Source organism: Ornithorhynchus anatinus, chromosome 14 (genome assembly GCF_004115215.2).
Source record: "Ornithorhynchus anatinus isolate Pmale09 chromosome 14, mOrnAna1.pri.v4, whole genome shotgun sequence".
NCBI lineage: Eukaryota > Metazoa > Chordata > Mammalia > Monotremata > Ornithorhynchidae > Ornithorhynchus > Ornithorhynchus anatinus.
The window spans coordinates 17,140,163-17,154,452 of record NC_041741.1 but is presented as its reverse complement, the minus strand read 5'-3'; the positions used below and the strand labels follow the sequence as shown (position 1 = coordinate 17,154,452).

Here is a 14,290-nt window from a genome sequence, read left to right as displayed (position 1 = left end):
GATCTGTCACATACGAAGCGAGAGGGATGAAAAGCCAGGGAAGATCCACTTCAGACTGTTCAAAACTGAGGCATGTGTTTCTTCAGCTACTTTTGAAAAACGGGCAAAAAGAAAAAGCATCCATCCATCACCTCTGGAGATCAGTGAGAGGAAGTGGTGTCCCGAACTCAGAATACCTTTCTTGTTCATTGGCTTTTTACCGTTAAGTCAAACAGTATCCAGTGTCGGCAAAAAGTAACCACAAACTGCTTTTGTTTTCTAATTACAAGGATCTGTGGGCCTGTGGGGGGAAAGAACTATTCCATGTAGAATTTGGCCCTTGTAGTCACCCTCTATAATTACACCTGCAATTTCATATCTAATTTATTCTGTTATTTATATTAATGCCTGCCTACCCCTCGAGACAGTAAGCTCACCGTGGGCAGGGGATGTGCCTGTTACGTCGTCCTCTCCCAAGCGTTGGATACGGTGCTCTGCACACTGTGAGCGCTCGATCAATCGGATCGCCTGCCGGTCCGACGGATCCCCTGGGCTGAGCGTTCCCGATGGCAATCTTCTGCTCTGTCCCGCAGACCGTGGGAAGGGAGCTGCTGCTTCATCTGATTGACCATTTGGTCAGCAACGACGGACGGGACCCAATCATCACCCGCATGCTCGATACCACTCGCATCCATATCATGCCTTCCATGAACCCGGATGGATTTGAGAGTATCACAGAGCCCGACTGCTATTACTCAGAGGGCAGGTAAGGAACAAGTTTTTCTCTCTAATATAAAGAAATATCAGTTGCAGCCTGGGGAGTAGGGGTTTTGGTTTTGGGGTTTTGGGTAGTGGGGTTGGGGTAGTCTCTTTATGGCATTTGTTAAACACTTACTCTGTGCCAGGTACTGTACTAAGCGCTGGGGTAGATGCAAGCTAATGAGGTTGGACACAGTCTCTTAAGTGGACAGAGCCCGGGCCTGGAAGTCAGAGGGTCATGGGTTCTAATCCCAGCTCCACCACTTGGCTGCTCTGTGGCCTTGTGGAAGTCGCTTAACTTCCCTGTGCCTCAGTTACCTCATTTGTGAAATGGGGATTAAGACCGTGAGCTCCACATGGGACGTGGACTGTGTCAACCTGATTTGCTTGTATCCTCCCCAGCGTTTAGTATAGTGCCTGGCACATAGCGCTTAACCAATACCATAATTATTAATTATTGTAGGGCTCCCAGTCAATCTCCATTTTACAGATGAGGTAACTGAGGCTCAGAGAAGTAAAGTGACTTGCCCAAGGTCAGTCAGCAGACAAGTGGCAGGCAGAAGGGGGGTTAGAACCCAAATCCTAACTCCCAGGCCCGTGCTCTGTCCCCTAGAGAAAATTTCTCCATATCGTCATAGACTTTTCTTTCTCCCCACTGCGGTGAGCTGGGGATGGTATTGGAGATGGTGTTGGAGAAAAAGCTTTTTTAACCGCTTCGGGTCTACTGTCTCTCTAGATCTTAACACGTGACGATTGTTTTAATTTTCTTTCCCCCCCTTAAAGGTATAACGGAAACAGTTTCGACTTGAATCGGAATTTTCCGGATGCATTTGAAAATAACAGCGACATCATTCAGCCGGAAACTCGGGCGGTAATGAACTGGATGAAATCGGAGTCGTTTGTCCTCTCGGCTAATCTGCACGGAGGAGCGGTGGTGGCCAGCTATCCGTTCGATAATGGCAACGAAAGTAAGAGATCCTGCTGATATGCAAGGCAAAGGATCGGGATGCTTAAGACGCTCCCCCCACCTCCCCATTTAGATTGAAAGCTCTCAGAGGGGCAAGAATCACATCTTTTACTAGAGCCCGGGCCCAAGAGTCAAAAGACTTGGATTTTCAGCCCCACTCTACCACTTGCCTGCTATGTGACTTTGAACAAGTCACTTACCTTCTCTGGGCCTCAGTTACCTCATCTGTAAAATGGGGATTCAGTATCTGTTCCCCCTCCTAATTAGACTGAGCCTCTTGTGGGGCAGGGACTGTGTCCAACCCGGTTTGCTTGTATTCACCCCAGCGCTTAAGACAGTGCCTGGCACAAGTGAGGATATGTAGATAATAATGTTGTTATTAAAGCTCTTACTATGTACCAAGCACTATTCTACGTGCTGGGTAGATACAAGGTAATCAGGTTGTCCCACGTGGGGCTCATAGGCTTCATCCCCATTTTACAGATGAGGTCACTGAGGCCCAGAGAAGTGAAGTGACTTACCCTAGGTCACACAGCTGACAAGTGGCAGAACGGAGATTAGAATCCACGACCTCCGACCCCCAAACTTCTCAGCCTAAGTTGTTTGGGGCCGAGGGAGGGCTCAATAAAGGGTTAGAGAGGAGGAAATGAAGGCTCAGTAAGGGGTGGGGGGTGTTGGAGGGGAGGGGAGTCCCCTTAAGAGATATGCGTTGAATAAGGCTTTGAAGTTGGAGGAGTAGGAAATCCTCTTCAGTAGGAAGAGGAAGAGTGTAGGCCAGAGGCAGGATATGGGCACCGGTTCAACAGGGAGATGAACGTGCAGAAAGTTGGTCGTAGATGAGTACAGAGCGTAGATTGAGTGAAATAGGTCAGCGAGCTAGTTGGGAGGGAGAGAGCTGATTGAGTGCTTTCTAAATGTCAGATGTTAAGCGCTTTGCACCCCGTAGGCGCTCAATAAATGCGATTAATAAGTGTTCCATCTGTCATCAGGTCCTGTTGATTATACCTGCACAGCTCTAAAATGCATGCTTTCCTCTCCAGCCAAACCGCTGCCACGCTGATCCAAGCACTTCTCTTATCCCACCTTGACTACTGCATCAGCTTCCTCCTCACTAACCTCCCTGACTCCTGTTTTTCCCTACTCCAGTCCTTACTTTCGCTCTGCTGTCCAGTTCATATCCCCCCCCCCCCCCCCCAAACGTCCATTTCTCCCCGCTCCTGGAGAACCTCCATTGGTGGTCCATCCACCTCCGCATCAAACAGAAACTTGGGGAATTTTTTAAGCGCTATGTGCACTCTATGCACTCTACTAAGCCGTGAACTAGATAGAAGATAATCAGGTTCCAGTCCAATTAAGAGGGATCACAGGTCTCCAATTTCTATGTTTTCCAGAAGAGGGAACTGAGGCACAGAAGTGAAGTGACGTGCCCAAGGTCCCACAGCAGATCCGTGGCCAAGCTGGCATTAGAATCCAGATCCTCCGAATCCGAGGCCCGGGCTCTCTCCCCTACTTCACACTGCTTCCCCAAGGCCTCGTGTTTGGTGGAAGAGGTGCTGGATCCAGTCTGCCTTCTAATTCCTTCAGGGAGGATTCTTTGCAAATCGTTGTGGCCAGGGAATGAGTCTGTTTATTGTTCCCTTGTCCTCTCCCAAGCGCTTAGCACAGTGCTTTGCACAAAGAAAGCGCTCAGTAAATACGATGGACTGAATGACTGAAATGACCCTGAGTAAAACAGACAGCTCAGCTCTTTCTTCCTCAGGTCAGTGGACTGGTGAGGCGTGGACTCCTTTCCAAGTGGAAGCGGGCATATTTCTCTAAGGCGTTCAGGTAGCGGGTAGAGCCCGGGCCTGGGAGTCGGAAGGACCTGGGTTCTAATCCCAACTCCGCCGCTCGTCTGCTGTGTGACCTTGGGCGAGTTACATCACTTCTCTGCACTTGACTTGTCTCCTCCTCTAGACAGCTCATGGTGGGCAGGAATATCTGTTTGTTGTGCTCTCCCAAGCGCTTAGTACAGTATTTTGCACTTGGTAAGCACTCACTTCACTTCTCTGTGCCTCAGTCAGCTCATATATAAAATGGGGATCGAGACTGTGAGCCCCACGTGGGATGGGGACTGTGTACAGTGCCTGGCACGTAGTAAGTGCTGAAATACCATAATTATTATCTGGGAAATCTTTATATATAATAATCACTGTATGGTTATGTTTTTTCTTTTCTACAGAGACGGGAATATTGCAGGGCCATAGCCTGACCCCAGACAATGACGTTTTTGAATATCTTGCCTATGTGTACGCCTCAAAGAATTCCAAAATGCAGAAAGGAAATCAGTGCAAAAACAATAAGAGCTTCAACAACGGAATTACAAACGGGTACAACTGGTACCCACTCCAAGGTCGGTTCCTTTCGGTTTCTCCCCTTTTGCCCTCTTTTAAGTGCTTACTCTATGCCAGGCAGCGTACTAAGCGCCGAGGTGGGTACCAGCAAATGGGGTTGGACGCAATCCCTGTCCCCCAAAGGGCTCACTCAGTTTGGGGCTCGGTTTTCCCACCATAAAATGAGATGGAGGTGGGGCATAACCGGTAGCAAAACCAGACTATTCATGCTGTTGGGAAGCAGCGTGGCCTAGTGACTACAGCACGGGCCTGGGAGTCAGAGGATCTGGGTTCTAATCCCTACTCCGCCACTTGCCTGCTGGGTGTCCTTGGGAAAGTCACTTCACTGGGCCTCAGTTTATTCATCTAATCTCCTTATCCCCCCCCCCCCTTTTTAAAGGTGGAATGCAAGATTACAACTACATCTGGGCCCAGTGTTTTGAAATCACACTGGAATTGTCGTGCTGCAAATACCCATCAATGAAGCAACTTCCGAGCTACTGGAAGGATAATAAAGACTCATTAATTGAATACATTAAACAGGTTCATCTAGGTTCGTAAGGTTTTTTTTTTTTTTTAAATTAATGCTACATTCCCACAAACTGTAACTTCCAGTCAAACCTGTGGAGTGAGATATTTAATTCACTTACTTGTATTTTATAGGCACGTTCCTGTTTTTGTTAATAGCCATGACTAAAGATTTGAGAGTTATCTGGGGAAATTTTGGCAGAAGCTCAAAGAACCCAGCGCTAGAACTGGTCAAATGAGGAACAGGGAACTCACTAGTTACTGGTTCTAAGGAGCTCCAGTTTCTGCATCGTCTTCCCCTCCCTGTCAAATAGGAAGCTGTAGACTCCCTATGTCAAGGCCAACACAGTTCAGCTGTCACTCCTCCTGCAGAATTGGTGTGGAAAACACGCCTACGGTTTAAAGATCGCAAACGTCAGATGTCTGTACCGAGGCCGTCCGAGGGAGAGGTGGAGGGTGTCGTCATCAGTGGAATCTCTTAATAATGATGTAATAATAATGTTGGTATTTGTTAAGCGCTTACTATGTGCCGAGCACTGTTCTAAGCGCTGGGGTAGACACAGGGGAATCAGGTTGTCCCACGTGGGGCTCACAGTCTTAATCCCCATTTTACAGATGAGGGAACTGAGGCACAGAGAAGTGAAGTGACTTGCCCACAGTCACACAGCTGACAAGTGGCAGAGCTGGGATTCGAACTCATGACCTCTGACTCCAAAGCCCTTGCTCTTGAGCGCTTACTGTTTGCAGAGCACTGTACCGAGCGCTTGGGAGAGTAGGACGGAACAGAGTCGGCAGGCACGGCCCCTGGCCCCGGTGAGCTTACAGTCGAGAGGGGAATCTAACGCCCCTTGAGTTGAACTATCCATGTTTCTCCCCACCCCTAGAAACTGTGTCCTTTTGGGCTTCATGGCATAGGAGCCTGGGAGTCAGGTCACGGGTTCTAATTCCAGCCCTGCCATTTGTCTGCTCTGTGACCTTGGGCAAGTCACTTCCCTTCTCTAGGCCTCAGTTACCTCATCTGTAACATGGGGATTGAGACCGTGAGCCCCACTTGGGACAGGGACAGTGTCCAACCCAATTTGCTTGTACCAACCCAGTGCTCAGTACAGTGTTTGGCAGAGTAAGTGCTTAACAAATATCTCAATTTTTAGTTGCTCACTGGGTCTTCCTGGTCAGAAATCGCTCAGTAAACTGCCTTCCCCTTTCACCCGCAACTGAATGGAGTCTCCCTGGCAGTTGGTTGTGAAAAACATTGCTTTCTCGCTTAACCAAAGCACACCTTCAGATTCTTCTCGGGCCCTTTTGCGTTGATTTTGTTTTCTCGGTTGGGTTTCTTCTCCTTTCTTTGTTTTATGGTATTTGTTAAGCATCTACTGTGCCTCAAACAGTGTTCTAGGAGCCTGGCTTGATACAAGTCGATTAGGTTGGACACAGTTCCCGCCCCGCACTGGGCTCACAGTCTGACTAGGAGGGAGAACAGTTAAACTGAGGCACAGAGAAGTGAAGTGACTTGCCCACGATCACACTGCAGGCAAATCAGCAGAGCCAGGATTAGAACCCAGGTCCTCTGACTCCCAGGCCCATGCTCTTTCCACTAGGCTTCGCTTGCTTCTCCCTTTTCCTTCTTTATGACCTCACCGACTCTGTTGCATCGTAACGCTTTCCAAGCACTTAGTAGAGTGCTCCACACCCTCCCTCCTCCCCATGGCTGTACTGTCTCCTCAGCCGTCTGCCCTTCCCGTCTCCGATCTCCACGGTTCCTTCCCCAGGTCCTCTCTCCCGTTCTCCGATTAGCCGGGAACTCTCAACCCTCGTCGTAATCACCTAGGCCCTTCCCTCTCCCCCAGCTAATCCCAACTCCTCTACGTGTCTGCTGTGTGTCCTCAGACGAGTCACTTAACTTCTGGTCCTCCGTTACCTCATCTGTAAAATGAGGTTTAAGAGTGTGAGCCCCTTATGGGACAGGGACTGTGTCCAACCTGATTAACTCGTATCTACCCCAGGGCTTAGAACGGAAGCACCGTAGTCGGTGCTTAACAAGTAGCATAATTCTTATCATTATTATTATTCCCCTACCTGTAATTTATTTTAATATCTCTCTCCCCAGCTAGGTTGTAAATTCCTCGAGGAGCTGCTCCTAATTGGTATCGTACTCTCCCAAGTGCTTACTACAGTGCTCTTCACAGACTAGGTGCTCCATAAGTAGACTTAATTGAGCTAGCCCCTTTCTAGATTTCCATAAGCCCTTGGCTCTTCTCCCCATGTAAGTCAGCCAGTCATATTTTTTGAGTACTTACCGTGTGCAGAGCACTGTACTAAGCGCTTGGGAGAGTACAACAGAGCAATAAACCGACACATTCCCTTTGCTTTCTCTGGTCTTTCTCCACCGCAGGTGTGAAGGGGCAAGTTTTCGATCAAAGTAAATCCCCCATCCCCAACGTGATAGTGGAAGTTCAAGGAAGAAACCACATCTGTCCTTACAGAACCAACAGATATGGAGAATATTACCTTCTTCTCCTGCCCGGATCCTACGTGATTAACGTAAGCACAATACAGAGCTCCTTTTGCATTTAATGTCTGTTTTGTGGTGGTGGTGCCCTTTTTTTTTTTTAATGGTATTTGTTAAGCACTTACAAAGGCAACTGCTCAGAACTTTTCTGTAGAAAGATAATCGGGGCAGCAGAGTGAAGTATGGACTGAAGTGGAGAGAGACAGGAGGTTGGGAGGTCAAGAGAGGAGGCTGATGTAGTAATTCAGTCGGGACAGGATGAGTGATGGTACTAACGTGGTAGTGGTTTGGCTGGAGAGGAAAAGGGTCCTCTTGGCGATGTTGTGAAGGTGAAAGCGGCAGGTTTTGGTGATGGATGGGTGGGGTGAATGAGAGAGCGGAGTCAAGGATGACCCCAAGGTTGTGGGCTTGTGAGACGGGAGGATGGTTGTGCCGTTCAAGGTGACGGGAAAGTCAGGAAGAGGACAGGGTTTGGGAGGGAAGATGAGGAGTTCTGTCTTAGATATGTTGAGTTTTAGGTGGGGGTAGAGCTGTCCCGAAGACAGGAGGAGATGCGAGCCTCGAGGGAGGGAAAACAGAGGAGGAGATATATTTTTGGGTGTCATTCGCATAGAGGTGGTAGTTGAAGCCGTGGGAGCGAATGAATCCTCCAAGGGAGTGAGTGAAGATGGAGAATAGAAGGGGACCAAGAACCGGCCCTTGAGGAACAGTTAGGGGATGGGAGGGGGAGGAGGAGCTCGCGAGACAGGGAAGAGGAGAGGGATTTCAGAGAGGGGAGGGATAGTCACTGCACTCAGAAACAGCATCTGCTCCCTCTGCCCCAACTAATCAACACCTCTTACCACTGCCCTGCCCTAACGGGGTCCTGGAGGAGGGGGAAAAAAAGTCAAAGGGGAGCTGAGAGAGAAAAAGCAGTGATGAACTTGTCAGCCCTCTGGTAAACCCTTTTTTAATAGGAAAAACACGAGCGAAACAAGCTCATGTCCAACTGGCAAAAGCTGTCCAGCAGAAATCTTCTGTCAAACCCCAAACCCTAAGCTTGCCCGGTTCACGGGACAAGGAATGCAGTGGTCGCCTCCCCTAGTCTGTGGCCCAGAGTTCCAGCAAAGGATACAAGCAAATTGGGTTAGACACAGTCCCTGCCCCACATGGGGCTCAAAGTCTCAAGCCCTATTTTTACAAATAAGGGAAACTGAGGCCCAAAGAAGTGAAAAGACTTGCCCAAAGTCACACAGCAGACAAGCGGTGGAGCTGGGATTAGAATCCATGACCCATGGGAGTACAATAGCGTTCTACTGTACTCTCCCAAGCATTTAGTACAGCTTAGTACAGTGTTTGGCACATACGAAGTGCTTAAATATTATTATTAATAACACTAAACGGACACATTCCCTGCCCACAAGGAACTGAGGGGGAGACACATTAATAGAAATAAATAAAATTACTGCTGGGTCCCCTTCCATTTCTGGGAATCTGCTCCGCTGGAACATTTGAGAGTAAGGAGGCTGCGGGAGGCAAGGTGGGGTGAGAGGGGATGGAGGAGTAGCCACGGCAGTGATTCTTGCTGCTCCAGCCAGCATCCCAAGCTCACCACCAAAAGGTCTCAACCCCTGTCTCTCCACAAAAGTCAGGTCTAGACCGCACCATAAGTTAAGCAGAGTGCAAACCAGGCTCAGGCTGACACCCTCTGCTCCAAGAGGGAGCCGAGATATACAACAGAGGGCAGTATGGGCAAAATCAGCAGGTGACAAACTATTTTTGGAAAGTTTTGTGGGGCAGTTAAAGCTCATGACTAAAATGAGGGTTTTGAGAGACCTGCGGACGCTGAAGTTGGCGAGTCCCACTCCCCCCGTCTCAGTTCCACGGCTGTAAACGCTTTTGGGCCATTCGGTCATGCGTGTTCGTTCTTGCGGCTAAAAGGAGGGGTGGCGAAATCTCCTTTTCCTGGGCAACAATGGGGCAATTAGCTTAGCCCATTTAAGTAAAGTCACAGTGGATGTTACCCTGATTTTCCAAAAATCACCATGGCAACCTCCACTCCTAACCTGGAGAGTAGAGAAGGAAACCTGCGCTGCCTGGCGACCCTGTTCATACCCAAACCTGTGCAAGCAGCATGGCCTAGTGGAGTCCAGGCCTGGGAGTCGGAGAACCCAGGTCCTTCCGACTCCCACGCCCGGGCTCTACCCGCCCCGCCACCCACTGTGCTGGGCGCTCGGGAGAGAACAATCACAAGAGTTGGTAGAAACGTTCTCTGCCTCATAGACTTTCATTCTGGAGGAAGCAGCAGCAGAGGAAACGGAACCCTATTTCCCCTTGAGTTTCACTATCCTAACCCATTTGACGTAAAACTTCCTACTTCCTCTGTAAGTTCCTCCGCTTCCCAAGTCAGGCCAACTCCCTAGACCCCTCGGCAAGGCCGCGTTAGCTGCACTAAAGTGATGTTTCAGCAGTGGATGTCAAGTCCTTTTAAGTGGCTGCGTGTGCGAGCATGAAATGGGTGAGTCAGCTAATTGTTTCTCGTTTCTTAGGCTACAATACCGGGGCATAACTCAATGCTCAGGAAGGTCAACATTTCAGACAGCCCCCGGAACTTCAGCGCTTTGAAAGTGGACTTTGATTTCCCATTCCCGATGAAGCCAGCCTCCAAAACGACAGATGAGACCTTCTGCCCCGAAATCCCTCTTTACATGAATTTCAAAAGCCACGCGGAGGCACTGAAGCCTTGCTTGCTCTTCTTGTTCTTATTGACTCTTTTGACTATAACTTTTTAAATAAATTAAAAACACCAGTAGAAACCATCGCTATCCAACGCTAGGATAAACTTATCCAGCGAACTGTCCTTCCCTTTCGTGGCCGACCGCCCTGTCAGGATCGTGTTGACCCCTTGGGAGAAGTAGTTAACTTCTCCCTGCGATGGACTGTTTCTAAATTCTACAGCTGCATCCTCTGTGGTAACACTGAGGCCCTTTTTATCTCATCTCGACCCTCGCCGGAAGAGGTCGCGAAGACCGGGGTCAGTTCAGGTGCTGTTCAAAATAATGCCGTTCAACAATTCACGCACCCACGGTTACTTGGAAGCTTTTCCTTCCAAGTCACTTGAGGTGCGAGATTATCTTGCCTTTCACCACATTTACAGGGCTGAGATGACAAGTCAGGGGCTACCACTGCAGATCCGTCTGACCCACTACCCCCTCCACTCCAGACTCTACTTCAGCCCTGACTCCTGGTTCAACATGTGCATTGACTTCTTGCCTTAGTTTATAGACACCTCCCAAAACACACACACACAAGGGCTTGTGGATTCTATACAAGACACAACTTACTGTGGACACTCAGTAAGTCTATAGGGCACCAGGCAATCTTTGGACAATGATCCTTTCCAGAAAGCTAAGTTGGTAATTTCCTTCCCAAGAGAAGGTCTCTCACCCTAGAATCAGCCGGAATAACAGCGTCTCCCTCCTTGATGACGCTCACTCGATTTCCACCGCTTGGCCTGCTGCCGTTTGCACTTTATCTAAGGGTGGGTGGGTGGATGGATTTGCATCTTCCTCCCAACCAACCTCCTGTAACCATCTGCAGAAGCTTAATGCCAAAAAACTCTTGAAGCCAAAAAGCCTGTGTTTTGCAAAGTTTATATTAATGTAGAATAGTTTTACACATCTTTGTTAAATCAGATCGACTGGACATTTTGATCACTTTAAAGAATTTTGTACTTTTACTCATTATATAGAAAATACAGTATATTGCACAAGAGTCTAAGCCATTATTAAACTAAGATTGTGAATTCCACACGGGGTGTTATTTTTAGCTTCGATTTACTATTAGTCCTAGCTCCTTTCAGAAGTCCCTTTAAAATGTTTACTATATAATTTTCTCCCTCCTCTTCTGTTTCTATGCCCACCAGGTCCTTTCTAGGTCAGGGATAAGTATTGAATTCTAATTAAGTTTTAACTCCAGCAGCGTCGTAGCTTCACCTTTCTCCCACGGCCCTGCCTCCCTGGCTAAGCGGCAGGTTGGAATGGTCAGATGGGGAGGTGTGATCATTCCACAGAAAGGCTGAAGCAGAGTCACGGAGAAATGATACTAACTCGGACTCCGGCGCCCTGACTGTAATCAGCCTTGCCACTCCTTAAGACTTTCCTTAAGTGTCCCCTACTGCCCCTTTCTGGAAGTCAGACTCCTTAAAAAAAAAAAAAAAAGTGGTATTTGTTACGCACTTACTATGCTGTTATGGTATTTGTTAAGCGCTTATTAAATGCCAGGCACTCTGCTAAGTGCTGGGATGGATACAAGCCAATCGGGTTTGGCACAGTCCTGTGCCACACAGGGATCACAGTGGTCATCACCATTTTACAGATGAGGTAACAGGCACAGAAGACAAGTGGCAGAGCCGGGATTAGAACACATAACCTTCTGACTCCCAGGCCCGTGCACTATCCACTTTTTCTAAGTGCCGGGATAGATACAAGGTCATCAGGTTGGACACAGTCCATGTCCTATATGGGGCTCGCACTGTTTGTTAATCCCCATTTTACAGAGGAGGGAACTGAGGCCCAGAGAAGTAAAGTGACTCGCCCAGGGTCACCCAGTAGACAAGTGATGGAGCTGAGACCAGAACCCAGTCCCTTCTGACTCCCAGGCCCGTGCTCTATCCATTAGGCCATGCTGCCCTCTCTTGGAGATACTGACTGAACTGTCTTCGTGGGTAGCATTCCACATTCCTACAGAACCTTCGCAATACAGAAGACTCACACTCACACTCCATGCCACCTGTATATGCAAAAACATTTTTACCAACATCAGACCGTGCTGTTTCCGGGGCCATACCTTGTCAGAGGAAAGTTCCCTCGCAGTACTCTATCCAAAATACACAGTGAAAATGTTAGACAGAACTAACTCTCCCTCTAGACCGTAAGTTCGCTGTGGGCATGGAATGTGGCTACTAACTCTGTTCTTTTGTACTCTTCCTAAGCGCTTAGTACAGTGCTCTGCACACAGTAAGTGCTCAACAAATACCACTGATTGATAGTTCCTCAAAATACACACTGGCGTTTCTCCACAAAACTACCCGCTACTTTCCTGCTCTTAAGTAACACATTAAACCTACATTTTCATTGTGTTTCCTGAGGTAAGACAAAAATGACCCACTGCCTCTCTCTAAGCCACTCTGCAAACAGTATTTCAGATAAATTATTAGTATAAATGTTGAATTCACAATCATATTTGATGAGTTGATCATGGGAGAGTCTGTTGCTTTTTCCTAGTTATACATTGTAGTACAGGGAGGCTTCTCATTGTCACCTCCCAAGTCTTTTCCAATGGGAACAGGTTGAGAACATTCTCTCCCATTACTCGGTTCTGAGGCCAGCATGAGATAACGCTCAATCTTCAGTAGCCTGGAAAATCCTTTAAACCCTCTCTAGGCATTAAGCTCTTAAACTAGCACATATTACATTAATAAGTATAGCTGCAAGAGAGTATCCTGATACAAGCTAAAACAATTTCTTTGCTAAATGAACCATTCCATTACAAATTTTATAAATCGATTTTACTACACATATGAAGTCTTTAACTCAGACTGTAAGCCTATTGGGCAGCGACTGTGATTACCTCTGAGTTTGGTATAATGCTGAAGTATTTTACTCAAATATTTACTGTTCTTGTGAATATAGAAGTATGACATCTATTAAAATGTTACTGAAAATTATTAGTATGTTTCTAAGTGTAATAGTGAACATCCCAAAGTGAACCATGGTATGAGAGAGGACAAGGTCCAGATAAGGATATTTTTTGGGTGAAGAATTCAGATATGAGTTCACCTTGAATTACAAAGGTGCACTGATTGACTTTTTTTTTATAAAAATGTTTCTCCATTCAGAGCCAATAATCTTAGCAATAATAAAAAAAAAAGTAGTGGCAGTTATTAAGCGCTTACTCTGTGCAAGGCACTGTACTAAGCCCTGGGGTGCATTACAGGCAAATCGGGTTAGATGTACCTCTTGTCCCATGTGGGGCTCAGTGTCAGTCCCCACTTTACAGATGAGTTTACTCTCCCAAGGGCTTAGTACAGCGCTCCGCACCCAGTAACACAGAAACACAGACTGACCGACCGACTTAGGGCCGGCTTCCAACTTGGCAAAGTTAACTCTCCTGGAGTGAGTCTTCCTCACTCCCTCCCCTCCCCTCACTTCCTACCTCATCCCTCCCTTCTGCTCTTCGCAGCGGCCAGATGAAAACAGGGTGCAGACCCAGGATTCAACACCTGGCTCTCAGTTCCATCATCAGATATCTAAGAAGCTTACCTTCTTGGTTTTCTTTCAGAGGTGGTGGGCTAGATCGCCAACAAGCATCTCTTCCACTTCTGGGTCAGGGGTGGAGTAGACTAGACGTGGAGTAGACTAGATGTGGAGTTCCAGTTTGGTGCTTCCACCTTGTGGCTAAAAGGAGCAACACATGAAATCGAAATGCAAAGAGGCCGCGTTATGGGGTAATAAAGGGAGGAGGGAAAAAAGCACTTTATTAAGTAAATATTCTTTAGGTTTAAATACTTAATATTTAAATACTCAGACCCTTATGATCTATATATAATTCTAAGTTTAAAAAGAAAAAGACTGTCATTTAGACTGTGAGCCCATTATTGGGCAGGGATTGTTTCTATCTGTTATCGAATTGTAGATTCCAAGCGCTTAGTACAGTGCTCTGCACATAGTAAGCGCTCAATAAATACGATTGAATGAATGAAAGAAAAAGATACAATTTTTAAAGTCACTTTTCTAAATGTCCCTCAGACTCTTACGATCTTTATGTTATTCTAAGGTTAAAAATAAAATAGATACGATTTTTTAAACTGTTTTCCTACATGTCACTATAGTTTTTAGCGTACTTCCTTTGACTCAACACTGTTAAATCACTTACGGTTAAAAAAGCATGTCTTCGGGGCTCTTTAAATAAAAATTATAAAGCCAGTTCAATGTACATATCCCAGCTTTAATGACAAAACTGCATTTCCTAGTGAGCCATGTGCTCTCAGTATCCATAGAAATTACAATTTCTAACCTACTACTAAAATTCTTAATATACATACCTGATCTCTAGTGGTGGATCATTTCTCGCTGAATTAGGTGAGCGTCTATGAACAAATTTAGTAGCACTTGAAACTACTGGGGATGAACACTG

General features: G+C 47.0%; 1 protein-coding gene across 2 annotated transcripts in view; it reads left to right on the top strand.

The window, feature by feature from the left end:
* CPM (carboxypeptidase M) overlaps positions 1–10,903 on the top strand; it is a 35,970-nt gene extending 25,067 nt beyond the window's left edge. For both annotated transcript variants that reach the window (XM_007666298.3, XM_029078517.2), the window contains exons 3-8: positions 573–745; positions 1,522–1,706; positions 3,927–4,097; positions 4,478–4,630; positions 6,998–7,146; positions 9,643–10,903. In XM_007666298.3, coding sequence (XP_007664488.1) covers positions 573–745; positions 1,522–1,706; positions 3,927–4,097; positions 4,478–4,630; positions 6,998–7,146; positions 9,643–9,885 — 1,074 coding nt within the window. In that variant the 3' untranslated portion in view covers positions 9,886–10,903. The remainder of the gene's footprint in view (positions 1–572; positions 746–1,521; positions 1,707–3,926; positions 4,098–4,477; positions 4,631–6,997; positions 7,147–9,642) is intronic.
* The last annotated feature ends 3,387 nt before the right edge of the window (positions 10,904–14,290 follow it).